Source organism: Papilio machaon, chromosome 11 (genome assembly GCF_912999745.1).
Source record: "Papilio machaon chromosome 11, ilPapMach1.1, whole genome shotgun sequence".
In the NCBI taxonomy this organism is placed as follows: domain Eukaryota; kingdom Metazoa; phylum Arthropoda; class Insecta; order Lepidoptera; family Papilionidae; genus Papilio; species Papilio machaon.
Window position 1 is genome coordinate 281,838 of NC_059996.1, and position 27,571 is coordinate 309,408.

The 27,571-nt window shown below is 39.8% G+C and overlaps 6 protein-coding genes across 6 annotated transcripts; 2 read left to right on the forward strand and 4 right to left on the reverse strand.

The window, feature by feature from the left end:
- The first annotated feature begins 491 nt into the window (after positions 1-491).
- Positions 492-4,398, forward strand: LOC106709538. The gene is made up of 6 exons (XM_045679970.1): positions 492-836; positions 989-1,299; positions 3,302-3,425; positions 3,504-3,609; positions 3,892-4,089; positions 4,194-4,398. Exons 1-6 carry the CDS (start codon positions 621-623, stop codon positions 4,319-4,321), a joined length of 1,083 nt encoding a protein of 360 aa, XP_045535926.1. The 5' UTR covers positions 492-620; the 3' UTR covers positions 4,322-4,398.
- Positions 4,399-6,434: 2,036 nt separating this feature from the next.
- Positions 6,435-12,726, reverse strand: LOC106709537 (adhesion G protein-coupled receptor A3). The gene is made up of 9 exons (XM_014501357.2): positions 12,245-12,726; positions 11,847-11,912; positions 11,439-11,654; positions 10,483-11,360; positions 10,251-10,399; positions 9,987-10,169; positions 9,536-9,767; positions 9,330-9,461; positions 6,435-9,223 (listed from the first exon to the last, which is right to left on the reverse strand). The coding sequence occupies exons 1-9, from the start codon at positions 12,463-12,465 to the stop codon at positions 6,435-6,437; spliced, it is 4,866 nt and encodes a 1,621-aa protein (XP_014356843.2). The 5' UTR covers positions 12,466-12,726.
- Positions 12,727-13,510: 784 nt separating this feature from the next.
- LOC106709618 (kinesin-like protein KIF20B) lies at positions 13,511-20,018 on the reverse strand. The gene is made up of 14 exons (XM_014501468.2): positions 19,465-20,018; positions 19,078-19,332; positions 18,693-18,821; positions 18,003-18,119; positions 17,612-17,762; positions 17,322-17,529; positions 17,095-17,243; positions 16,882-17,023; positions 16,662-16,806; positions 16,527-16,568; positions 16,410-16,445; positions 16,134-16,218; positions 14,030-16,037; positions 13,511-13,753 (listed from the first exon to the last, which is right to left on the reverse strand). The coding sequence occupies exons 1-14, from the start codon at positions 19,822-19,824 to the stop codon at positions 13,612-13,614; spliced, it is 3,969 nt and encodes a 1,322-aa protein (XP_014356954.2). The 5' UTR covers positions 19,825-20,018; the 3' UTR covers positions 13,511-13,611.
- Positions 20,019-20,851: 833 nt separating this feature from the next.
- Positions 20,852-22,392, reverse strand: LOC106709576 (40S ribosomal protein S13). The gene is made up of 3 exons (XM_014501398.2): positions 22,292-22,392; positions 22,012-22,139; positions 20,852-21,180 (listed from the first exon to the last, which is right to left on the reverse strand). The coding sequence occupies exons 1-3, from the start codon at positions 22,312-22,314 to the stop codon at positions 20,876-20,878; spliced, it is 456 nt and encodes a 151-aa protein (XP_014356884.1). The 5' UTR covers positions 22,315-22,392; the 3' UTR covers positions 20,852-20,875.
- A 359-nt stretch (positions 22,393-22,751) lies between these two features.
- LOC106709575 (NADH dehydrogenase [ubiquinone] 1 beta subcomplex subunit 4) lies at positions 22,752-23,376 on the forward strand. Its single transcript, XM_014501397.2, has 2 exons — positions 22,752-22,971; positions 23,059-23,376. Exons 1-2 carry the CDS (start codon positions 22,834-22,836, stop codon positions 23,266-23,268), a joined length of 348 nt encoding a protein of 115 aa, XP_014356883.2. The 5' UTR covers positions 22,752-22,833; the 3' UTR covers positions 23,269-23,376.
- Positions 23,377-24,199: 823 nt separating this feature from the next.
- On the reverse strand, positions 24,200-26,247 carry LOC106709574 (trafficking protein particle complex subunit 5). The gene is made up of 5 exons (XM_014501396.2): positions 25,988-26,247; positions 25,580-25,706; positions 25,205-25,288; positions 25,033-25,131; positions 24,200-24,356 (listed from the first exon to the last, which is right to left on the reverse strand). The coding sequence occupies exons 1-5, from the start codon at positions 26,137-26,139 to the stop codon at positions 24,258-24,260; spliced, it is 561 nt and encodes a 186-aa protein (XP_014356882.1). The 5' UTR covers positions 26,140-26,247; the 3' UTR covers positions 24,200-24,257.
- Between the last annotated feature and the right edge of the window lie 1,324 nt (positions 26,248-27,571).

The window sequence follows — 27,571 nt, forward strand, 5'->3', positions numbered from 1 at the left end:
GCTGATCATAATGACGAAGTATTTTATTTATTACAGGCAAAATACTCTACATCATATTTCTTTAAGTGAATAAAACATGTTTAATGTGTAAAACTCGCTTTGATTGTTAAAAGTCTTAGTTGTAAATTACATAGATATTATACACATTAACCGTTGGTTTCCTAGACCAAAATCTCTGTATAAAACATATTGTCATCCCTGTCATTATCTTGGACAAAACAGAGATAACTGATATGTTTATACAGCGATTTTGGTCACAGTTATTCATTAAATTTATATTAGTATATAGATTTAACTATATTTCCATTATGAATATAATAAGAACTTTGTCGCAACAATGTCAATTATTACTTTGTTCTTTTTCCCCAACTTTTTAAGCCAAGCAACTCAAGATGAAATTTTGATTTTGGTTAAAAATTTATATGTAAACCCGAACGCATCCTAGATAACAAAATAGTTGTGACATTGACAACATGATTGTTGCATTCATTTCGTATCCGTTTACTTCAAACTAGTGAGATAAAGTTTTTGATAAGAATGCGTCGAACTCAATAACATCACGTATATCGAGAACCTTACGACCCTTAGACGCGATTTCATAAATAAAATAATTAGTTATTATGGGTGCGAAAAACCAAAATGTCTTAGAACCAGTGTCGGGGACTACCGCAGTAAAATTGTTCTTAAAGTGCATATTCATAGGACTATGGCAATTGGTGCAGTTTGCTGTACGAAGGTTATGGAAAGGACACCGCAGAAAATTTTCAAAGAATTTTCCACCGGTCGAACTCACCGTAGACTCTTCAATAGGAATCCATTGCTATATCAAAATTATGGTACGTCTTTATTTTATAGGTAATTAAAATAAATATATAACTAATACTATTACATTGCAAAGTCCAAAACTAATGATAAGAAAACACTTTGTATTATTTTCCATATTTTTTCATACGTTTTTTTGTTATTATATGTTTTTTTTTTATTTCAGGGAGTAAAGTATCATTATGTAGAAACTGGTCCAAAGAATGGTCAATTAGTTCTGATACTCGGCGATGCGCCTGACGCTGGTAACCTGTGGGTGCCATCATGGGCAGCAGTAGTGAGACGACTGGCAGAGACCCGGCACCATGTGGTCACACTGGACCTGCGAGGGACAGGGGGCAGTGAGTGTGGCAGCAGGAGGGATCTCTCTCCCCCGAGGGTCGTGGAGGAGTTGTCAGCTCTGTTGAAAGCTCTAGGGGTCTCTGCCAACAATCCAGCTATAGTGATTGGCTTTGGCATTGGGGGTATGTTGACTTGGTAAGTAGGATTTTTTCTTTACCGGAGTACTACCCTCTATTTAGGTAGTCCATATTATTAATTTTACTAGTATTATAAATATGATATTTTAGATCTATTGCATTTTAATATTCCATTGTTTTCCAAAGAGTAATTAGTTCTGAATAAAGTTAATGACATTTTGTAGTAAAAAATTACTCTTGAAACCAATTACTCTTACACTCTGTACAAAGAAAGTAATGTTTAAAATTAATCTACTTACAATATTTTCTTAATTAAGTTTAAATAGACCTAAGGGATTAATTATGAAAAAAATAATTTTGCTTGAGACTTTAACTTTAAAATTGTAGGTAGTTTGAATTAAAGCACTAACTCCATTCTGATATTCAACATTCATTATACAATACTGTTTTACTATCATAATGTTAGGAAGATTTGATCACTATCCACGAAAATTGCATTCCTCAATTAAACCTTTCTTTACAAGTTTATTTTTCAAGTCTCTTTAAATGTATTGAAAGTAATAGATTAAAATTTATGACTGGTGACTGTCAAGATATAGTCTGTAAGTATCGCCGCGGCCCCTGCAGAGTGAATTATAAGCGAATGAAAACAGATAATCATGATCTTTGAGCCAGGACCAGCATCTATCTTGTGACACGACGCATTCCCGCGTAATTATCTGTCACGATCGAACTCGGCCCAGACACACGTCACAATGTCTCGCCTCTGTCTGTCACAGATTAAGTCCATGCGTGATTATTAATTTTTTTGTGTAATTCATAATTGATAACCTTTGATGAACTAATTAGAAAAAAGTGACTCAAACAAGACAAATATGTAGATATACATAGGTTCTTGTTTATTCATAAAAGGAAAAGCAAACAATAGAAAAAATATTGACAATTTTTCACGGAATTTTAATAAAATTCTATCCAAAGATCTTTTTAATTTTTTTATAACGTTTGTTTTTTATCAAAATAAAAACTAGCAGAACAATGTTAACATCTTTTTTCCTCTATATCAATCGACTAAGGTTAAATCTAATATATAAAATTCTCGTGTCACAGTTTTCGTCACCGTACTCCTCCGAAACGGCTTGACCGATTCTCATGAAATTTTGTGAGCATATTCAGTAGGTCTGAAAATTGGCCAACATCTATTTTTCATTTTTTCTTTTTTTTAATTGCGCGCGGACGGAGTCGCGGGCGACAGCTAGTTATATATATTTGTCTATGCGTAAAATTAAATTGTATAATTCGTTCTGTATTAAACTTTGTCCCACACTCGAATACGATAAGTTTTTAGGCGCACATTATCGTACGCATTGTAATCCTTAACCGATAATACTTTTGGTCACGCATTATTTATAATAAAGAAAAAAATACGACGAAAACAATAAAACGTTTTAAAATTTTAATTTTTTTTTTATAATGAGCGGGTAAAAATACAGCAGGAATGGGTTGGAGTTATGTGAAGAAAAATTAATAGATTGTGTGAAAGTGATAGATGCGATGAGAGAATCAGATGATAAAACATGTCTTAAAACGTATATTGCCTCGCATAAAGTAACTGCGAGCATTATAATGGAACAGTATGCGCAAGCGCAGCGCGTAGGTAATTATGACTTAGGATTACTCATACAAAGCATCATCTTGACACTCCATACGTTCTAGGAATATGAAATTCATTCAGCAAATACGATTCTATTTCATATCATGAATATCGTTTCTTCCGCGTACTTTAAATAGATCATAGATATATTTTATCGTTTGCGGATATGTTGATTGTTCTTGAAGTAATTAGACTAAGTTATATTTTACTGAAGTAAACAATTATTGTACTTAAAAGCTGGCATCTTTACTCTTTATAATATTAGTATAAATAAACAAATATAACTACCACGACAAAAAATTTGAAAGGGCGAATACTTCTAAAGCTTTACTATCAGAATATTTGATGAGTCGGGGAGAGGAGGTATCCCTTATTCCCAGAGCTGATGAGTGAGTGCATGGTGTGTCAGGTACCTGGCGCACTGTCGCGGCGCGCTGGTGCGGCGCTTCGTGGTGGTGGGCGCGCCCCACCCCAACCTCTACTGGCAACACCCGCCCGCGCCTTTCTGTCACCACGCGCTTTACTTCATACAGGTACTTATATTCTAGAATATACTTGTTTCGGATGTAGTTTCACATTGTTTCCACTAATACGTAAGCATGTCCGTGCAGTGGCCGCATTTCCCGGAGCGGTGGCTGGCGGAGCGCGCGCTGGCGGAGGGCGAAGTGAGCGGGCTGCGCGCGCGGGACTGGACCGGGGCACTCAACTATGTTAGAGGTATGTGATGTAGACGAGAATTCATTGTATTCAGAAATAACAAGACAAAGAGATGGGCAGTACTTTAAACATGATACTGGAGATTTAAACGAATCTAGTTAGCTTGCAAAACAGGTGCGTTCGACAGTAACCTGGGGTGTTTTTCGTTGGGTCTATCAGGTTGCCGATCAATCGTCTCAATGGGAATTTTCTTTGTATTTGGGCTTATTAAGTCCATAGAATCAAAAAAATGTTCCATCTGATATGGGTAAGTGTAACATCGGGCGTGGTCGTGTGTCGCAGGCGGGGCGTGGTGGCGCATTGTAGGGGGGCACCGGGCGGAGGCGCCGGCGCTGCTGGTGGGGGCGCGGGCGGCGGCGGCGCAGCTTGTGGCCAGCGCGCAGCACTGTGCCCGCCCCGCGCTGCGCCTGCTGGCCGCGCCGCACCCCGCAGACCCGGACCTGCCCGCGCTGCTGCTGGACTTCCTCGCGGTGCAGAAAGGTAAACTTCATGTTCACTTTAAAAAAAACGTGTTTAATCGTAACGTATCTGAACGTAACTTATATAATTAGAAAACTCGAGTGCATAGTATTATGTGTGGGCAGTGGAGGAGGCAGTGGGTGTGGGCGCGCGTGGGCGTGGGCTGGTGGGGCGCGTGCTGGGCGCGGTGGCGGGACGTGGGCGCGACCTGACCGCGCGCCTCGCGCTGCCCGCGCTCTCCGCACAGGCCTGAGAGTGCAGCATCAGCTCCAGCTCTCACACATACAGACTGACATCTGTTCCAACTCAACAAATAAAATCTTCCTTCATGAAACATAATTTTGTTCAGTTTTCAAGTTCTTTATCAAGCATTTACTCAGTCCTTTGTACTTCAAATACGGTCCATTCTGAAGTTTTTGTAGAGTTGTATTTTTAAAAAATTGTTCCTCTGCATTGTGATGTCAATAATTTTTTATAATTTTATTATTCATAATTAATTTCATTTATTTAAATTGCAATATTTAAATTAGTTTTAAGATAAAACATTGTTCATTGTTCGAAATAGTAAACTAAAGTTCCTTCTTAGTTGTTTAAGTCGATTGTTAAAAGTCTGATGTTTATTTTATTTTTAAAGATAGCCAAAGATCGAAAAGGTTAAGTGGATTTTTTATCGAGATTTATAATTTTATATTGTTTATATAATAGATTGTGATTAAATGGAAATAAAAAATAACATAATAATGTGCGATGCAGTTTTATTACGCAATATGCTCACAAAAAGCTAACTGTTCATAAAATTTTCACTATTCATATAATATGTATAATATTCACAAAGTTTCCACGTCGATGTCGATGTTGTGTCAACAAGCTGTCATCTAAATATCACCTAAAATTGTATATATACAAAAAATCTTTATATTTTTACATTTAAACAATAAAGTAAAATTTAATAATTCAAAGATGTTATATATTTTCTACTTTGAATCGATCATAACCATAATATTATTTATTTACAATAATTTCACACAAACACATCGCAAATTAAGCCCTAAACCTAACATATATTAGGCACACTTTCCAATACTGAAGTCCTTGAAAATACATTTACGTTACACATTTTCTTTGTATTACTGAAATCACTTTAATAGTCAATTAATTGAGTCTATAGTTAATGTCATATTAAATCTACACTAAGGGCGCAGTTTCATTAGTCAATAACTTGTGGTGCAAGAGATTTTTTTGTCCACACATGACATAGAACTCGTATACGAGAACCATTTTAAATAGTCGTTATACGTTAAATGTCCGAGTCCCCGTTAGCTTTATATCTCCCGATCAAATTAAAATCGCCTCAACTAATGAAACTATTCCCTAAGTGACGCTTAATGAACATTAAACGATTTAGTGACTCACTTCAGTTCGGTTATTTATTTCACCTCACATATAATTACAATACAAAAATGTTGAGACTAGACAAAAGGCGGGAAGAAAGTAGAAGACAAATATCTGGAAGTAAGAAGGAATTTATATATGACGTCACTTTTGGCACGTTTTATACAAATAATTTAGCGAAAATTTAATAACTTTTTAATTCTAGACGGATTTTTTTTATTATTTCTCGTATATTAAGTACAAATATGTTTTTTTAATATTAAATTTACTTTGGGCAAGTTTTGTGCGTTTATGGTTTTATGAAAAAAATAAATCATAGATTTAAAGAAAATAAATGAAGTTTGTATTAATTATTGTTGGTTTCTGAGACCAACATTACCATTTAAAACATACTGTGATCTCTGTTTTGTCAAAGATACTGAGATTTTGGTCTTGGAAACCAACGGTTAGTCTTTTCTTTTTTTTAATAAATCTTAACTATATAATGTAAACTGTTATCTCACTGAATACTGACACATTTTCTACTTACATAATGATATACTAAATGTATAAAACTTACAAATAAATAACTTTACAGATAAATTACAATATAATTACAAAAGTTGTAACACTGCAAACAGAAATGCAGTGTATTTCAAATTTTCTATGTGCAATATCATTTCTCAATGATAATGGACCATCAACTTCTTCGTTATAAAATAATTGATAGCCAAAATATTAAACTTAATATTTTTTTCATCAACTTTACGGACTTATAAGTTGTAGTCAATTTTCTCAGTCATTTTTTAACTATGTTATTATGTTATTTTTATATAAAACAATATAAATGTGTTGTTACATTAAGTTTGTACAAAAATGTATAAAAAAATGTAATTTGTTAACCGACGATTTAACATTGAATTTGTTGAAATCAACGTGAGATATATTTCCGTGTAATTACAATACACGTTGTAAACAGTATTGTTACCTGTTACCTAGACGGTGGTCTCTCCGCTGCGCGCGCTGTGTGGGCGGTGTGGGCGGTGTGGGCGGGGCGAGCGCGCGGTGTGGGCGGTGTGGGCGGAGTGGGCAGAGTGGGCGGGGCGGTCGCGGCTCGTGATGCGCGTGTACAGCTCGTCGAGGTCGCTGGCGGCGGAGTGGGCGGAGTGTGGGCGACTGACCTCTGGGCAGCTGAGGGCGGGGGCGGGGGCGCGGGGCGTGTCGCGGGGCGGGGCGCGCCAGGCGGGGCAGTAGTTGACGTACTGTGAGTCGTGCGCCACGTCCTCTGCGCTGAAGCTGATCTCGTGCGGACACATGGCGGAGGGCGAGGGCGCGTACAGGCCGTGGCTGCGGATGCTGACCTCGGACACCTGGTAGTCGGGGCAGTAGATGTCGCTGTCGTTCTCGAAGCCCTGCTCGCTGGCGGTGGTGCTGCCCGTCTCCGAGTCGTACGTGGTCTTGGCGAGGAAGAACGTCTCCTTGTCGTCGGCGAGCTCGTCGGCGGGGCGGTGCAGCAGGGCGTCGGCCTCGCCGCCGGACGCGGGGTCGAGGTCGAGGTCGGGGTCGCGGGCCGCGTCGTCGCTGAGCATGGTGCACTCCTCGGAGATGTCCTGCAGCGACTTGTGGGGGGCGGGGGCGGGCGCGGGGAGGTCGGGGCGGGCGGGCTGTAGGTAGTCGATGTACTGTCCGAAGCTCTCGGTGTCGGTGACCTCGTTCGCGGAGCAGGGCGCGCTGGGTGCGCTGGGGACGCTGGGGGTGTCGCGGCAGGAGGTGAGCTCGGAGTGGGTGTCGAGGGTGTGGTCGGAGGCCGTGTGGGGCGCGGCCAGCTCCGAGGCCGAGCTGTACTCGAGGCTGCACTGCTGGGAGACGGTGCGCATCTCGGTGGGCTCCGTCGTCCTCAGACACTCCTCGGACGCGCTGCTGCGGGGGCCGTTCTGGGTCTTGGGCGCGTTCGCCTTCACGACTTGATGCTGGGGCACCTGGGTCTCGGGCACGTTGGTGTAAATGTTCATTATCTGCGACTTGCAGATCTTGGGGTCCTGGCTCCTGGCCCAGGACTTCCTGTCGGCCGCGTAGCTCTTGAAGTCGTCCCGCGGCTCCTCCTCCAGCAGGTTGGGGTTGGCGGCATTTCGCGGCTCCTTTATCCCGCTGGTGGTGCGGTCCACGTGGAGGTTAGTATTGTTGACTTTGGTGCCGGCGTTGATGATGTTAGCGACGCCGTCGTACGCCCCCCTGGAGGGCAGGGGCAGAGACACGTGGGAGTCGTCGTCGCAGTCCCTGCGCACGGGCAGCTCGAGGCAATTTCTTTTCATGTGCTGCCGCTGCTTCTTGAAGAACTTCTTGGCGACGTTCATCTGGTTGGGGTTGTAGAAGAGGTCGGGCGCGACGCCGCCGGGCTCCGGGTAGGTCATCATGGAGTTGTTGGATCTGTACTGCTGCCGGTGCAGCACCACCAGGTTGATGTTCGGCGCCTTGCCGTTCGTGTTCTTTATCAAATCCTTCTGCAGCGTCTGTCCGTTGAGTTCGGCGCCCGCTTTGTAGGTGCCGCTGTTGTTGGTCTTGGAGTTGGTTCTGTTGGAGCTCCTGCTGTCGGAGCGCGACCTGTTGTCGTTGGAGAGCGGCGGGGGCGCGGGCGCAGCACCCCGGCCGGTCTGCAAGGTGGGCTGGTTGGCGTCGAACACGCTACGGTTTCTGCAGCACTGCTTGCTCTTCTGGAAGTAGCACTGCATGAGGGACCACTGCGCCCTGACGTCGCTCCGGGCGATGCCGTAGAAGAAGAGGATGAAGGTGCCGAGCACGGTGGCGCAGACCGCGTACACGATGCTGCAGATGTCCTCCTGGTAGGGCAGGTAGGCGGGCAGCGGGCGGTAGACGGCGACGGCGCCGCACGTCCACACCGCCATGTAGAGGCAGAGCACGATGACCTGCGCGCGCAGCTGGATGATGGGCGCGTGCTCGACGTCCTCCAGCTCCGAGTCGAGCGCGGACTTGGTGCTGCGCCTCTCCGCGCCCTCGGCGGCCGCGCTCGGCTCCAGCATCTCCAGGTCCAAGTTTTCCGTCGCCTGCGTGCCCTCCGACAACTGGACGTTCATGTTTCTGATGGTGCACCTGATCAGAAGGAACAGAACGAGCAGGAAGAGGAGCAGGATGCCGCCGGGGATGAAGAGCGAGGCGAGGGCGGGCGCGGTGCTCAGGAAGCACTGGGAGTATCCGGCGTAGTCCTTCAGGTTGACGGCGCCCGAGATGCCGCAGACGATGAGCGCGATGCCCCAGCCCACCAGGTAGAGGCCCAGGATGGGCTTGTGCGCGGGCGCGTCGGGCGGCAGCTCCTCCTCGGGGGAGCGCACGGGGCCCTGCGTCTTGGTGGCCCACTTGTACATGTTGGAGGCGGAGACGCACATCCAGAGCAGACAGCACAGCGACAGGTAGTGGATGAGCAGGCCCAGCACCTGGCAGAGCTTCACGTCCTCCGTCTGGTAGATGCCGAGGGTGTAGAGGAAGCAGAGCAGGCCGAGGGCGGCCCAGGTGTTGACGAGGGCGTGCTTGGCCTTCCTCGGCATGAGGATGGCGGGGTGGCACATGGCGTAGGTGAGCGCGGCGCAGGCGAGGCAGCCGATGAGGATGAGACTGCCGACGTACACGGCGGGGTGGGAGACCTTGAAGCGGGCGCCGTCGGTGCGCGCCCCGTAGATGCCGGTCTCCACGTTCTGCAGCAGGCCGACGTACGCCAGCCGCGTGCAGCTTATTATTATCATCTCCGACACCACGTGCGACACTTTGCAATCTGGAATATTATCATTTACATCAATATAAATGACAAAAATAAAAGTAACATCGACACCGTCATGAATGTAAACAAGAATCGAGATGAATGTGTAGCAGTAGAGTACCGGTGGTGTTGTCTGTCCAGCGGCGCAGTGCGGGGTCCCACACGGCGGCGCGGCCCTCCACCCCGCCGGCAGCGCGCGCCCTCACTGTCGCTATCACCGGCTCCAGCAGCTCGCCCTGCATCTCACTCTCGCCTGCAACCGAACACATCACATCACTACATACCCCACTCCGCCACTATTTAAAGTCAAAAGCGACAAGTACTCACTGAGCTGGAAGCCGACAACCGGCGAGGTGATCTCCATGTTCATGTCCTCGCGCTTGGTGCTCCTGCCGTAGTAATCTTTGGAGCGGTGTCCGCGCGGAGGACCGTCCACCTCCAGCGCCGGCAGCAGCGGCAGCAGCGACGCGTCCTCGTACAGCGCCACCACCAGGTCCTGCGCCGCGCCCTGCACCAGCCCGCCCGAAGACAGGCTGCCGTACAGCAGCGACTGAGGGATCTGTAACTCAACAAAACTAATTTGATGATCTCGTAACTTTATCCTCGAGTGTGCAAGTGTCACTGACTTTAATGAATAGACTGGCTATAAGATGTGGTATTTTGTGCCTATTCTATTATCGCCATTTTGGCGCTGATGGTAGAGGTTTGTAGCGGTGGTTTGGATTGGAACTAACGTAAAATCAATGGGCGCGTTTCGCATTGGCAGGAAACCGTGTACCTGTACGCTGGCGTGTATGAGCGCGTCGCTGACTGTGAGGAGCGGCGCCACGGTGCGGTTGGTGGTGGAGCAGTGCAGGCGGGGCGGAGGCGCCGGGTGCGGGGCGGCGGCTGCGCTGTACCACACGCAGGTCACCCCGCTGAAGCCCTCGCGCACCGCGAACCTCTCCACTGCCAACTTTACCTGAACGTATCAACGATTTGGACAAACAACTTTCTGAGAGAAATAGTATACACATATAAATTTAGAAGTAAAAAATTTTACCTTGTGGCCTTGTACATTGTTGGTGTAGGCGGAGATCTCTTCTACGGCTCGCAACATGTCCGTACACGAACCGTATAGAGTCTCGGCTTTAGTCATCACTGACGGTGTGATGTTCATAGCTGAACTTATAACGTCTAATAAAGATGCACCTGAAATTAATGAATTTACGAGATAATTGACTAACCAAAAAACTTTGCTAATATTATAGTAATCAATATAAAATAAAACTCACCTAAATCCCGTTCCTCAATCATGTACTGCATATAATTCCGTATCGCCTGCGCTATGAACATAACGTCATCCGGATCATTAATCTCTGCTAATGGATAAGTTTTCTCCTGTATCAACATCGCCAATCTCTCCGTTGCATTCAGCGCTGAATACTGAACCAAACTGACATTCAGTAATGCAAACTGTTGCAACAGCTTCGTCACGTTGCTAATGTACGCGCATTCCGTACTATTCACCGGACCCCAGGTTGCATTCGCAAAGCAATGCCTATATGCAAACCCCTCACCACTACGGCACGGTACAACCGCAGTATGGTTTAGAAGAAGCTGGGGCCATGAGTAAAGCCCTTTGTTGGTCACTGTATGGTTTGTTTCACAATACTGAGTCTTGTTGGACAACACTAACACTTGCACTGTATGATTATGTCGTATTCTATTCTGATCACTGTACAAACAAGTCCAGTTACCCGTGTGGTGATTAGTTATATTAGGAAAGAATACCGTTGTCTCGGCTATACCCTCTTCTTGCATATCTGTATTGGTGACATTAACATCACAGATTTCCAGCATAGGATGTACCCATTTCAATTCATATTTAGCTAACACTGAAGCAAATGGTGCGTTACATGTCAGCATTAGTGTATCCCCTTCGAATACCACTTGATCATGAACTGGTTTAACTATTAAAGTATTAGATGGTAACACGCTGCCACATGCGGATAGATCTAAAAAAATCTTCAGTTTCCTAACAGTTTTATTGACCATGTTTTCAGGTGATCTGCATTTAGGGTTGCTTACGAGTTTTACACTGGTGTTTCTAGACCAATCACCAACCCATAATAAATCACAGTCACAGATAAGGGGATTTTCAGTTATGTCTCTGTGAAAGAAAACGTAAATAACTTGAAAACTTTGTTTCATAAAAAAGAAGAGTACAAAATCATAAAAATAAACTTACAGCTGCTTTAATCCTACAAGATAATCGAAAGTACCAGAAGATAATGTTGATATGAGATTCTGAGTCAGGATGAGCCGCTCCAAGTTGACAAGGCCTTTGAACATTTCTTTGTATATATTGCTTATCTGATTGTAGGACAAGTCTAGCCGCTGCAGAGATGTCATGTTGTAGAAAGCATCAGACTCTATAAGGTTTATTTGATTTCTGCTGAGATCCCTGAAACCAAACACAACTCATACATTAGTTTTCTTTTACGGACTGTTGGAAGACTTTTTAATAATTAAAAATAAAATGGGCCATAGCAGTATTGCAAATAAAGTAGGCAAAAAAAATTATAAGAAGTAATTTATCAAGACCAGATATTAAGTATTTAAACAGAAATATTTAAGAATCATTATAATAGCTTACAATTTCTGCAGATTTGGTAAATGCAGCTCCCTTGACAAAGTTGATATAGCATTCCCGGACAAATTCCTAAAATAAAGACAAAAAATCTAAAGACATTATTGTATTGCATAAATTGTACATTACATGAAACATCTTTTACTGTCTGTTGAAATAAATACATAAATACAGTTGAAAATAATGTTGAATAAAGCCAGAAATGTTCTTATTGCATTTTCGTAACAGTTTCCCATCCATTAGACGCTGTTTATTATTTTATAACAAAAATAAATTTGAATGTATTACCAGTAAACATTGTGATTAATGTCAACAAATTTACTCTTATCATTTACTTAAATTAAGTGCCTTAGAAACAAATCATGAAAGTTCTTCTTGTTTAAATTTTTTAACCCAATACTTACAGACTGACAACAAGGTTCCATAATTTGCTGAGATCTATTTCCTTGAGCTCGGTAATTTGAGCAGGACTCCCGCCACATTTTAATTTAAGGGGTTCTTCAGGTTGAAGTTCGGATGTTGATCCGTCTAGTGATTTGTTCCCTTTACAGGTGCATAGCGACGGACAATAACCTAGCGCCCCCTCGAAAAACAGGAGCACTATCACAACCAAATACCGTTGCATTTTGCTGGCTTCCCATAAAACTGTTTAAAACTATGGCACTAAGCCAAAAACGAGTAACAATCACATTTTCAAAGCTTCGTAAAAATTAAACTTTCTTCAATGACATGATTAGCGCATACTGCCCCGAAAACAACAGGGCAATAAATAACAATCAAGACATCAAACTAAAAGAGAATCTCATTTATCTTGGCAATGTTTAATTTTGTGAAAATCAAAAAATAAACAACTCAGATTTTGTACACAAGCACCTATCCGACATTTGTAAAAATGACTGAACTGACATATTGAATGAATAATGACTGAAATTGATTGAAAAACGAGCATTAGTGCCACAGAGTATTTACCGAAGTCGGAGGCAATATCGAACGAAACATCGAATCAAGCAAAAGTTTTTTAATTACTAATTAAACGAAGTATAGTGCTATTAACTGATCTGGCCCAGTGGGAAAGGCGTTGCTATCGCGGTTAGATTTGTCAGAAATAATGTAAAAACCTGGTACGATGGATAAAAATAAGAGGGGTATAGCGATAAAATGGGATTCGCAAATTATATTAATCCATTGGCAAGTTCTATTTGTTTTTACTTTCATTAAAACCTTTTACCAAAACCGAATGTGTAGATGTATTAAGAAGCAAGACGTGTCAATGCGCGCCAAATGGAAGTCCATGGTCTCTGCCAACCCCTCTGGGTTATGGGCGTGAATTATGTTATTTTTGTCAAACCTTTTAGATTTCAGTAAACGTCCTTAGCATGAGACATAATTTGATGGTGATTGAATAGTTGAATAGAAGCTGCAGATGGGATAAAATAAAAGTCAATTATACAAAATATATACCTAATATAATTAGAGTGCAATAAATCACAATGAATATGACACGACATTTGAAGACAAGTTGATGTTCAACATGAGTCAAATTTTAAGAATGTTGATTTTTTATTTATTAACAATAGAATCGAATAATCACAAATAAAATATTTACAGTATAACAATTAAACATTTATTTAAAACAAGAATAATTGTTCAAGTCAGATATAGAATTGTCGTAATTATCGTCCATGAGTATTTGTATCTAAGTTTTTTTTTGTATGTAAGTTTACAAAGATAAAATTTAATAGATATTTATTATAAAAGTTGCATAAATGAATTAAAGCTTGCGGCGTGCTCTTGGTCTATGGTATGAGGGGCGAGGCACTCGCAGGCGCTCCCCGCTGTCGCCGCACAGCCCCGACTCGTCCTCCAGCGGCTCCGCGCGGGGCGTGAACAATTTCCTTCTGCTTCGAGTCACACTAAATACAAAAAAAAACCAAATACACATGAAGTACAAGCACACACTCATCTTGTTAAACCACAAACAAACAGACTTGTACACACCAAAAACACCCAAACCAGTGGCATATCAAAACAGCAATTCAAGCATATTTATTGGTAAAATATTAATGTAAATCAAATAATACTTTGCTGTTCCAAGACGAAAGCCCTAAGCTGTTTTCTTTCTTACTTGAAGGCCGGTAGCATCTGCAACTCTGTTATTTATGTTATTGGAGTTAATATTTAGTATTTACCTCTTGGAGGGGCAGCTCTGTATGCTGAGGGGGGGCAGGTTCTCCTCCCCCTTGGGTTCGGGTGAGGCGGGGCGCGCCGGGGGCTCGGGCGCGGGCTTGCCCAGCGTCACGTCGGAGAACTGCAACTGCAGGTTGATGATGTCCTTCAGCTTGTCACCCTCCTCCTGTTCCGCAGCCTCGTCCATTTGCTTCTTGTGACGTCGTAGTCTCAAATTTCGCTTCGCTCTTGTGACTATTTCGTTTGTTTTATCGGAATCATCTGTTAGTTTTTTCCTCAGATTGTATTTAGCTTTCGCTTCCTGCGTTACTTCCTGTGTATTACTGGTGACTTCTTCTTTGTTACAAGAGCTTTCTTCCTGAGCTACCAATAGATCAAAATCAGTCGCTCTCGGTTGAGAAATATCTTTGTAGATATTTTCGAAGGCTTCTAATGTGTTATCTACTTTAGTTTCCTTCTCGATCACAACTGAATCGCTAGCTTTGGCGACTATAGAAATTTCTTCTGTTAAAGGTTTTTTAATATTTGAATCCTCCAGTGCTAGTTTTGATTTTAAGTCACATTCGTTAGTTTTGGATAAATTCATATCATTGAATGATTTCTCCATAGTTTCAACAGCTTTTTGTGGTGAATCCAAATCATCGAAGGGATCGACGGAATCGTGTGTTTTGTTAAAATTTTTAGCCTTGAAAGTGGTCACTGAATCAAGCTGTCGCGTAAAACTTTCTCCTAAAAGCTTTTTTATTGTACTAGGTTCAAAGTTAGCTACGCAGTCGTCTTTTACAATTGACGGAGATCTAAATTCGTCATTTTTTAAATTATGCATATTTTTTATGTGCAATAATTTGTCATGTTTTTCAGTATCAACTACATTTAAATCGTCAGTTGAAGCTTTATTTTCATCATAAGAATCCTCACAGTTTACGTTTTCAGGTTTTTCGGGTATTGTTACGTCAAAAAATTTTTTCTTCTCCTTGAATATATTAATATTTGAAAGAGCGTCAAAAGTATTTCGTTTAAGATCAGAGCTTAAATCATTTGCTTCCATTTCTAACTGTTCAAACTGGGCTAAAGAATTATTGGAGCTATATTCTCCAGAGTTTGATTTTAATTTTTTAAATAATTTATTCACCAAGCTATTTGTCTGAATTGGTACATTTGCTGCAGCTTTTTCGTCATTTATTTCAATTTGAGTTTCTGTTTCAATTTCGTTCTCAATATTGTTTATGGTTTCTTTCTCGGGCTGCAGTGATTTATCGAAATTACTACCATCTACTGAATTTTCCAAACTATCACACTTTGTCAAAGGCACAATTTTATCATTCTTTCCTTCCAACACTTGGTTAACTCCTTGGTTACTCTCTACCTCATCTTTGCTGATATTTACTTTGTTGTTCATTGTAAAGTTGTAAGATTTGTTCGAGTTTAAATTTTCTTCCAATTTTTCTGGGCTATCACACATCGGCGAAGTCAACTCGACGTTTCCCTTCTCTTCATTTAAATCAGTTTCTTTGTCAATTTCTGTCTCACTCTCATCTTTGTCATTTTCCTGCTCTTGTTCGGAAGATTCATCAGATTTACTCTCAACTTGTGATTTCCTTACAAAATAAGTTTCACGTACACGTAGATTGTATTTTTCTTCAACAGTTTTGCTACTGCTGAGCAGTATCTCAGGCTCACTAACGAAATATGTTCCTCTATCTATAGATCCAAAAGATTTTACATTTTCGTCAGAACTTTTTTCAATATCTTGAGAATTGTTCGTCACTTCTTCGTCAACCTCACTGGTCTGTGTGTCACAGGTTGCATTGGCAGCAATTTCGACGCTGACGCTTTCATTCAGCATTTTGCTGAGAGACGCCAGACTCTGTCTCAGCAATCTAGATGTTTCCTTTCTAACGACAGGCTCGAGGCTTTCGCTACACGGATCCTCCTCTTCGCTATCGTCCTCACTTTCAGTCAGGGATATAACTTCTTCGTACTTATTCTTCGCGCCACTGGCAGCTTTTTCTAGACAATACGAATAAAATATATTAGTTTTTATTTCGATTCAATTATTATTTAGTTCTGCTATGAACTTTTTTTTTATAGTAATAATTTGTGTACCTTCCATCTGTTCAATATATGCCCTCAACTTGCACACTTCCTGCTCCACACCCTCGCGCGCTGACACTTCTGCTGCCAGCTTTGCCTACGTCACGATGTCATGTCAATTATAAATAGTCTCTTTTATTTAAAATAACAACAAGAAAAAGAGCAAGTTTTGAGAATGACGTAGACATTATAAAAAACGCACCTCATCAACTAAATGTGAAAGTGACACAAGTGAAATAATTTATAGGTGACATTAATAAAGCCTTAAAAACCAAAATTCAACTGTACCTCAAGATAATCCTTCTCTCTCATCAAGTCGAATATCTGAAAACAAATTATTTAAAAATGACATCGTTTGCAAATAAATGAAAATGACTATAAAAATATTATAATCATAAAATGAACCTCGTTATTGAGGAGTCGTGACGCCTCTTTCATTTCCTCCATCTGAAAAAGTAATAACACGTCAGTACACAACGCCTGTATGTTCTCCTGGGCGGGGGGAGGGGGAGGGGGGAGGGGGGAGGGTATTCAGAAGACCTCCTGTCTCACGGCGCGCATGAGCGTCTCGTAGTGCTGTCGCGTGATGTCCTGACCCTCGCTGAATATCGCCTTCATGTTGGTGGCGTTGCGCGCCCGCTGCTCCTCCATCGACATCGTCAGCTCCTTGCTGTACTCCTGAGCTCTGCACACACACACATTTCAAAACTATCACGAGTCACAATATGGCACGACACATTTCATATTGTATGTCACTTACTGCAGCAGCTCAAAGTGCAGCCTCTCGTTCTCGGCTCGCAGACGCTGCAGCTCCGAGCTGGAGGCCGACGAGGACTGCGACAGCATCGTGTCCTGAGAGCTCGCCTCCAGCGCAGAGTACTCCGACACCGTGTTGTTCACCTCTGCAAACAATATCATATGAAGGTGATATTAAGTTTAAAGGAGGTATTGTCGCAGTGGTCGAGGTACATACGTATGTCCTTGGCGACTGCGGCGAGTTGCAGCACGTGGCGGGTCTCCAGCGCGCACTCGGCCACCGGATTGACCGTCACCACCACGCTCACCGCCTCCCCGCGAGCACCCGACAGACCCGCGCCCAGCAGACGTGTCAGCTTTGACTCACTGGACACGATCACACCACCCACATATAAATACATAAACAATATACTGGGAAACGATACAATGGATGTTTGCACTGACCGGTAGGGGGGTAGAGGGGGGAGGGCGTCAGTACGCGCGCGCTGTCGCTGGCGCTGGCGCAGCGTGCGCAGGCAGCGCTCCAGCACGTGCAGCGAGGTGTTGATGGCGCGAGACTCCGCCAGCCGCGCGCCCGCGTTGCGCGTGCGTCGTGCGCGCTCACAGCCCGCCAGGTCGCACAGTCGCACGCTCGACACGCGACAACCCGCCTCTGTCACATGACACACATGACACACATGACACACATGTCTCTAAACACGGCTAACAATACGGCTACGAGGTAACACAAATACCGGTCTCGGTGAGCATGGTGATGGTGAAAATGCAGTGTGAGCGTGAGGAGCGCGCGTTGACGCCGGTGGCGGCCACCTGCAGGTTGTGTTTGCCCGCCACCATCACGTCGTACGCCTCCTCGCCCGTCTTCACGAACACCTGCGTCGCGCCCTGACCACACACATACACACACATCATACATACATACAATCATTTATATAAATATCTCCTCCGTCCGCACTCAATAACAAAAATACTATCTTCTGCATCTATGCCAAATTTCATCAACATCCATTGAGCTGTTCCGGAGATACCTTCAAACAAACATCCATACATTTTAGATGTATGGATGTTTGAAGGTATCTCCGCATTCGCATTTATAATATTAGTATGATTGTTGTAATAATTTACCTTTACATACACATTCCCATTGGAGTCTTCACGAATAACAAGTTTAGAGGCAGAGCTTCGGTCATTGTTGGACAGCAAATCATAGATCCCCTCGTTGTAGATCTCCACAAAAGATACCTGCATTTAACACTTAACAGTGGTAGGTCCCGCCACAACAATATTTGTTGGGTGCACGAATGGATCGCCCAGTGCAATACCACAACCACACAGAAGAGGCGTGAAATGGAAGCAATACCGCGTTTCGTCTGATGAGTATGGTACCGGAGGCCTAATTTTAGTCCTCTTTCTCTTCCCACCCTTTTCCTATTAGGAAAGGATGGGAAGTGGATATGGCGGAGGAGGGAACGCATAGAAAGGGCAAATATCCTCTTTCTGTGCATCCCCTTCTCCGTTGATTAAAGGTAGGCAATGCATCTGCATTTGCGGATGTCTGGGCAACGGTCGCCTCACTATTTTGGCGAATTCAACTGGCCGTTTGCTTGTTTGCCACCTTTTGATATTAAAAAAAAACTAAATTACAAACTGCTTATTGTTTTTTTTTAAATACTTAATTATTTTTTCCATTAGATTTCAAGAAATAAACTGCTGAGGTAAATAATAGAAAGATTAAGTAGACAATAGATTGGGTTCCAAAAAAACTTGTCAAAATGTTATTCAACTACCCTTTCTTCTATATATGTGATAACATACCCAGACATAATACTTGATCCTGTTGGCCAAGTCAAGGTTGCTGGCTGCAAAATCACTGTGCAACTTGGTGCTCATACGCCGGTACCTCTCTCGCAGCGGCGCAGACACCTGACGAAGCTGCTTCACAAACTGGAAGATATTTTTATGTAGTGTATCATAAATAAATACACTTACTTAATTACAAGAAGAATATTTTCATTTTGCAAAGGAAAAAGTTAACTATAAAATAATAGACAGAAATAGTTTTTAAATTTTACTGAATGTATCTCTTAGTCAATTCAATTTCTTATAATAATCTGAAAGGACTTTGTACTAGTTCTTACACTGACTAACACAAATAAGGATGATTTTGGACTAAATTAAAAACAAAACTAATTTTATCAACCTGTAGCTCATGCTCCTGAGAAGCGTAGCTAAGTTTTTCAGCACCATTGTCAGCAGGTTTGTACACAGGTCTGAGGGCTGCATCCACAACTCTAAACACATATTCCAGAGACCGAGGCACCAGCCCTGGTGAGCTCACTGTCCCCATAAGTGTGAATGTCTTGCCTGAACCGGACGCACCATAAGTCAGTAGTGTAAAGCTATGACCCTCTGGCAACTTTTTCAAATTATCTTTAACAACTCTCTCAAATAATTCCTGAAATAAGGTTTTTTTTTTATTATAGCATGTAATATCAGTGAATTGCTTTTCAAATTTAATTTTTAAATTACTTTTCATTACTATTAAGCCTACTATACTACTATATAGCTGACTTTATGAAATTCTCACCATTTGATTGGCCTCAGGACCGAAAATATGTGAAAATGTATACATCTTAGACACATTGTACTGAGTGCGTCGACCGTGACCTACTGTAGAGGTATCCAGAGATGTTATCAAGCAGTGATCTGACTTCACTTCATACAGATTGCTGGGAGCATTGCATGGTTTTAACCGCAAGTATACTTGAACTAGCTCAGGCTCGTCGGATTCGGAATCTTTCTCAAACAAGTCCATTAAATTTGTCCCTTTCTGAGGTTTAGGTCGCATGAATGGATTCATTATAAGAGGCGGTCTCGCCTCAATAAACGAGGGCACGTCTGATTCGCAATCGGAGACATCATTATCGGAAATTCGATGGTGTGTCATTTTGCCACTGATATATAAGCTTGAAATGTGATAATTATGATTTAATTAACTTAGTAACTGGCAATTCAGTTTCGTCAATGATCTACTCAAAATTTATAGGAAGATTCATCATAATAATACCAAAAACTTGCAAGCTCGATATTTGGTGTTACACAAAACACTAAATTACACTACATAAACTGTACCGTAACACAGGCACCAAACAATGAACATTTTCAAGTTTATTTTTATCGAATATAAAATAAAAACTTAAAACTCATTCCTAATTCCTGTTATTCACAAACGGTCGAGCGCTTTTTAAATTTGAAGTTCGAATTTATTGCCACCATTGAAAAATAAAACCATTCACTTACAGATTATACAATTATTTCAATAGATAATTAATCGTGCACTTTTCACAAAATAATGTTTTATTAAGCAAAAATTGCCTTTGACCACTTTGAATAAAAATTCTAAATTGTGCGAAAATATATTCTATTTAATTTAACCGTAATAAAGTTCTTTGACATCCCATGGCAAAGTAATATTGTAACCATACTGAGTTTGACTCACAGGAAACTTTTAATTATTTGTTTAAATCGAATATGCTCTGAAACTAATAAACCGATTTCCGAAAATCCATTCACTAGATTTTCTTTAATTTCACGCGGATGAAGTCACGGACAACTGCAAGGTCGTAATGAGTATTGAAACGCACAGAATGCAAATGGTGCACATGTGTATTACATCTATATATATAAAAGAAAGTTGTGCTAGTTACACCATTTATAACTCAAGAACGGCTGAGTCGATTTGACTGAAATTTGGTGGGCAAGTAGCTTAGAACCAGGAAAAGGACATAGGATAATTTTTACCCCGTTTTCTAATTTTTTTTAATCCGCGCGGACAGAGTCGCGGGTAAAAGCTAGTTATGGATAATAATGGTTCACATTCCGACCTATTATTTTGACAAAGCTTAACCTATTTAAAATGAGCTAAAAGTTAATTTTAACTTAGCTATTTTGATTAAAAAAATAAAACACTAAAATAGATTTTCATAGTTTATTAAAACTTAAGCCACCAGTGCAGAGGCAGTGCTTGACTCATATTTCCAGTTGGGAGGGAGCACACTCTTTGTTTTGTAGTAGCGGGCCAGCCTGTGGATTCTGGATTCAACAAGAATGAGCCTGAATTTGCTGTCCTTATCTTTCCTGTTTCTTTCCAAGTGCTTCCTCATAGCCACTGCTTTCTTGATCAGATAGTATAAGTCCTCCGGTAGGTCAGGAGCGAGACCCATTGCTTTCATGATACGGAGGATCTTTTTGCCAGTTACAAATCTGACTTGCGCAACCCCATGTGAATCCCTGAGCATGACACCTGGAATTAAAAAGATAAGACATGATGCAAAAGATCTAAACATATTTTTTAAATATTTGGATTAAGACATTGTTTATGTATTTTGACTCAACATCTACAAGAAGTCTGGCAAAGTTATCTGGCCTGGTGAGAAAAGCACTATTATTTCAGTTAGTTGGAACATAAAATATGTAAGTGTTAATCTATTTTGATATATGTGGTGCAGAAACTTTGCTGATGGCCTGATGACATTAACCGACAGTGTTAAACACAGCATGGGTCATGATTGGTGTTAGTACAGGGAGTTATCAGCAAGCCTTTTGCATACGGCCAATAATAAAATACACAAGAGAGCTGCAGTTTTACAAGTATCTTGTTGCATATTAACAGGACTGCCTGAGTACCATTGTACTTGAGGTTAACTGTTGTCTAGGTCAGATAAATTTGTCATATAATATTTATGATGCAATGGAATAAGCAAATCAACATATTGCTAGCAGAAATAGCATTCTTCTTAAGATTTTTATTATATTATGTCCTATACTTCTAATAAATTTTTTGCCTAAAAAACTATAAATTCTTTTATTTTCCGTAATTTTTTGAAAGATTAATTTTTATTGTATATTAGCTAGTATTTTGATTGTAAACAAAACATGTTTTTTTTATTTCCTTAAAATTTATCTGATAGTAATATTAACAAGTGATGATTTCTGACTGATGATTATAACTAAATAACATTATAGCTAGATGAAGCCTGTACCTGATCTATTCACTTCTAACAATCACTAATATTACTGGTTTTACACTTTGAAATCAAAGTTTTCTTGAAAAACATGCAGGTTTTGTACGTACCAATTTGAGAGGGAGTTAAACCCTTTTTGCCAAGTTTGAATATCTGTTCCTTTACATCATCCGCGGTCAGTTTTAACCAAGTAGGTACACTACGACGGTACGGCAATGCCGACTGGGAAATACCCTTACTGAAACACACAAAATCACAATTGCAAAGACGCCATGTGGTGTATAAGATATTTATAGGTTATAGTTGCACACATTGCGGGTGTTTTAAATGTTTAAAAATTTGTACATTATATAAAAATGGATTTCACAAATAAAATTATAAATAAATTACCCAGGTGCGTGCATACGACCCATGGTTACGGCTTTAGAGAAATTTCGCCGATCTGACAACGACAACAAGAGAAACCAAAAAGATGGTGGCCGGAAGAAGCACAATCCTTCAAAAGCAGTGATGTTCGTTCAAAAACATTTTTTAAAGAAACTTATCGGTTACCGGTCTTTTAAAAAGAAAAATAAATAAAATAAAAGTTTTGACTAATTAACTTAAATAAAACCAAATGCACAAATCAACAATTTTCTTTCAATTTAATTTCAGCTCTTTAAAAATTTGCATTGCAAATCCAAGATTTGGTTTTAAATATTATATCTAAAATGTATAGGCTGATTGAGTTAAGAATGTCCTATTAGGTTTGATACCAAAATATTTTACAAGATAACAAAAAAATTGCAGTTTGCACAATCAATTATTTTGAGTTTATACAAACCTAAATGTCAAATTCCAATGCTGCCTTGCCGAACCACTTTACTACTGTGCTCGAAACGTCAAAACATTCTCGTAACTTGTATTAGCGTATAAACCAATTTTTGCAAAAAATGGCAGAGAAGTACGGTATATCTGAAGAAGAGTATAAGCTAATTCAACAACAAGCTTCAAGACGAGCCGAGTTGAGGAGAGAGTTTTTAAAACAAAGAACTAATCCTTGGAAACATGCAGCTGAAGCTGGCTATGTTGTGGGTTAAGAATTACGTAATTTTTTAAACAAAACATTTAACTAGCTATCAATGGCTGGCTATTTTAATGGTTTATTTTTGTTTTAGTTTGATCCAGCACTGCAAAAGTTTTTGTCGATGAAAGCGACTTCTTTTCAACAGTTTAAACCAAACAGGTCGAACAGTTTGTTCGCAGTTTGCGCCATAGTGCCAATGTTTGTGTTTGGCTACTTTATCTGGAACGACCGTACTACCCGGGAGCAGCAGATCAGGAGTGGTGAACTCCGTTACAAGGACAGAATGTTTAAGCTTGCTTAAACTGTTAGAATATTAAATACAATTATTATTAGTAAAATGTTGTAAATAATCTATTTATTTTTTTCCTGTTTTAATGCTGGCCTCTTAAACAATCATTTTTATGTCAAGTAGAAAAATAAAAGTGTCATTTAATTTTCATTGTTATTGTTTGCATTTTAAATAGAAAAATAAATACTTACAATGACTGATCAACTAATTTCTGAAACAGAGTGTAAAATAATCAGGGCCCAAATAGAAAGAAGAGCAAAATACAGAAAAGAGTTCTTAAGACTGAGAACAGATCCTTGTAAACATAGTATGGAGGCAGGATATGTTGTAAGTAGAATAGATACAGAATCTATTTGACTACAGAAGCCTCTAGTCTTCTAAAATTAAAATTATCTGCATTCTCTTATAAAGCACATCTAATTTGAAGATATTTTCAGTTTGACCCAGCTCTTCAAAAATGGCTATCCATGAAGGCATGTCAATATGATCATTTCAAAGCAAATCCGAAGACAATCCAGTTCGGGTTGATAGGAATTTTACCAATGTTTATTTTTGGATATTTTGTACACAGACAAAGAAGTCAATTTGAAAGAGACTGTCGTTGTGGAAATCTAAAGCCACGCGACAGAATGTTTAAGTTACATTAAATTTATAAATGCAAAATTTGCATAATAGTACATATGTTATTCAACTACTTAGACAACAATACCTTTTAGCTCTTAGCAAAATCATGTAAATGAAATTTTTTATAATGGAATTCTTTATTATAATCAGCTCACTATATGTCTCCACTGAAGCGCTTAAAGCCTACCGTAAGTTAGGGATGACGAGACCATAGTCAATGCTGGCCCTGGGATTTCTTCAAACATTTACAGCCACCGATGCTTCTTGCTTAGTTTATTTGATGAATTTACATCTAAGGGCATAAATAAAAAAATTCAACGAAGTAATATTTTTATTTCGAAGCAATTATACCACTAGATGTACTTAAAATTAACACTTTATCGGTCATCCAGAGATTTGTCCCTAGCTATTACAGAATCATCAAATTTGACCATGTAGGTTGTGCCCTTGTGCCAGTGCGCTGTCACCTTAGCAGGCTGAAAAGAAACAATCATAAAATTATCTCATTTTTGCTAGTGGATGTCAACTTTATGAAAAATTGCACTCCAATAAGTTAATTGTTTAGCCATGTGTGGGTATTCTCTAAAAGCTTTAACCCTTAATAACCTAGTTTCAATTTTGATACCATCCTTTTAAACCAAATGTTCACATTACTTAGTTTTTTTTTATAGGTTGGCTGTACGTATTTTACTGTTGTATATTATTCTTTCCAACGAAATGAAAAAAAAATCAAATGTCATTATTGTTTTATTTTATCTATGGCATATTATTTCCAAAATATTACTTCCAAAAAAATCACTTCCGTAAATCAGGCTATTAAGGGTTAATCTATATACATTCTTTAGAATTCCCCCATACATTTACAACATGTAATAAATATTTGAGGTTTTTGTAAACATGACACTAATTAGGCTTATGAACTTATGATAAATAATAATCTATATATCTATATATATAAAAGAAAGTTGTGTTAGTTACACCATTTATAACTCAAGAACGACTGAATCGATTTGACTGAAAATTGGTGGGCAGGTAGCTTAGAACCAGGAAACGGACATAGGATAATTTTTACCCCGTTTTCTATTTTTTATTCCGCGCGGACGGAGTCGCGGGTAAAAGCTAGTATTTTATAATTAAATAAAATTTACTAACAAAACCACTTTTAGTGAGGACAGCTTCTATGATACCAGCATTAAATGTGGCACAATTGAGAGATCCTTTGTCTTTAGGTACACTTATAAATTTGTTCACCTGTAAAACAACAATAATTATATTATGGTATGAAATCAACATTACACTATTTCTTTTGGAAATGTCAACTTACTAATGCATCTTTCTCAATAATATAGTATGTTCTTTCATCATCATTGGCATGCTCCAGTTTGTCAGCTTCTTTGCCAAATAATACCTGAAAAACAGATTAAGGTACACTAAAGAAGGCTTGAATACATCACTAACGAAGGTTGTTCAGTTTTTTGCTTCATGTATGGTAGGGGATGGAGTTTAGAATTTATTTGAATTAATTAGTCAGGCAAGATAAGCCGTGTGTAAAAATTGTTTATGGGAGTTTTTGTACTAAGTAAATTATTGCTAAACTACAATCTAACTTCATAGTTCAATTGGTGATGAAATCCAAAAATGATGAACAAAACATAACTTTTTTACATTTTGGATATTTTTTGAAGATTGCTCATACTACCTTCCAAAGAGTAGATTTGACAAAAAGAAGCATATTCAGCAACTTTATTTCCCGCTTGCTGTTCCGTTCTCTTACAAAGTATAGATCTAACAAACGAGTTCCTACATCTTGACCAATATCTGATAATCTGAAAATTTAAGCAAGATAAAAAATTGCTCATTTTGGTAAATAAAAGAGTTTTTCTTCTCAGTAGAAGAATTACAAATTCTTATAATATAAATGCGAATGTTTAGATGGATGGATACATGTTTGTTACAAGGTATCTCTAGAACGGATCACGGCGAAATTTGGCACAGATGTAGAACAGAGTCTGGAAGAACATGTCAACTTAGTAAGTTGTTTAATTCCGCGGGGACGAAGACAGGTCGCGGACGACAGCTAGTTTTATGAAATCAATGAAAAACTTACTTAGTCTGTAGTTCGTGAATTGAATGCGAACGGTTTTGACAATATTGTACAATTTCTGAAAATAAAAGGGCGTAAAGAGCTAACGATATTTCTCCTTTCCCTTTGCTTAAAGGTTTGTCTATAAAAGATGTTTTAGATCGACTAGACGACATAATTATATTTTTGTTTAGTAAGGACTCTTTTAGATAATTTGTAGGGAACAAATTCAATTAGTAAAAAAAGTAGAGAAATTTATGAAATAAAAATCGATCAATGTTATTTTTGACTTTGACACTTAACTTTATTTGACAGTGACATATCTGAGTTTTTTTTAAATTTTTTAAGGCATTGGATATCGACATCTAAGAATTTAAAGTGATTTTCAAAAAATATGTAAACTGCAATGAATAAATGCTTGATTCAACATTTTTTGTTTTGTATGAATTCAAAAGATCATGCGAGGGTGTCATAGTTGTTAAGCGCTTGACCGCATCGAAATCCATATCACCAGGTTCGATCCTCATCATGTACTAAGTGTTCTTCGATTTTCTAATTTTATATGTATCTATATTCGACATTCTTAATGATGAAAAGACGTTGTTATCCAACCTGAACATATCGGCGAAGAAATTCAACGATATGTACGAAGTCAGTCAATCGACCTCCTCAAGGTCAGCGAGTTTGAATATGGCCTAGTCACCCCTGGGTAGATTCTGAGCCCCTCGGTGGGGACGTATAATGAGCTAACGACTCAAATGGCATTAGGTAACGCCAACTTTTTTTCTGGTATTTAAAAAATAACAATGTATGAGCGGACGACGACGTTGAATTCAAATTCTTCTTTTTTTCCAAGATCAATTAGTCAGTGTGAAAGCCAAATGTTGCAGTAACTGGTACACTGTTCGTGAACCTTTAGCAGTGGTTTGCCGGACCATTAGACCCTCAAATTATAATCCTAGATTTGCAACTGACCTTAACCTTATACATTGAAAATTTAGCCCAGCGTTTGTTGTCGTTAAGCTAACGTATGGCCTCAATAATTAAGTACATGGCTTCCAGGGCGCTGATAATCCGATAACTTTATTTTGTCTGTCGCAAATTAGAGATTGAGTACAAAGTTTATATAGCCGAGTAAATATCTTACTATTTAATTTAGTTTTGACTTGATCTATTTCCTATGTTAATGTGATAAATTCATGAAAGATTTATATTTATGAAAGTAACATTTGCAATTAGACAAAACTTATTCTGATTTAGCGAGACTTTTGACAATGGTAGACGTCCAACAATAATATCTGTTGCACGTATTGACCGGCTCGATCGGTGATACAAACAAAGTGTCAGGGAATCGAACCTCTGAATTAAGCCATGTAACACTAACCACTAAGCTACGAGTATCCCCGCTTCGCTAAATAAATACTTTCGAAAGTAGCAATAAATATGTCTGCCTCGTGCTGTAATATTTATTATTTATATTTAAATCTTATCAGGATACACTAGAGATTTCCTTGCGTCTGAGACTTGTAATGTATTGCGCAATTATAATGTAATAGTCTCCGCCGACGAAAACACATTAGGAAATGAGGTAACAAGCTAATTACGTCT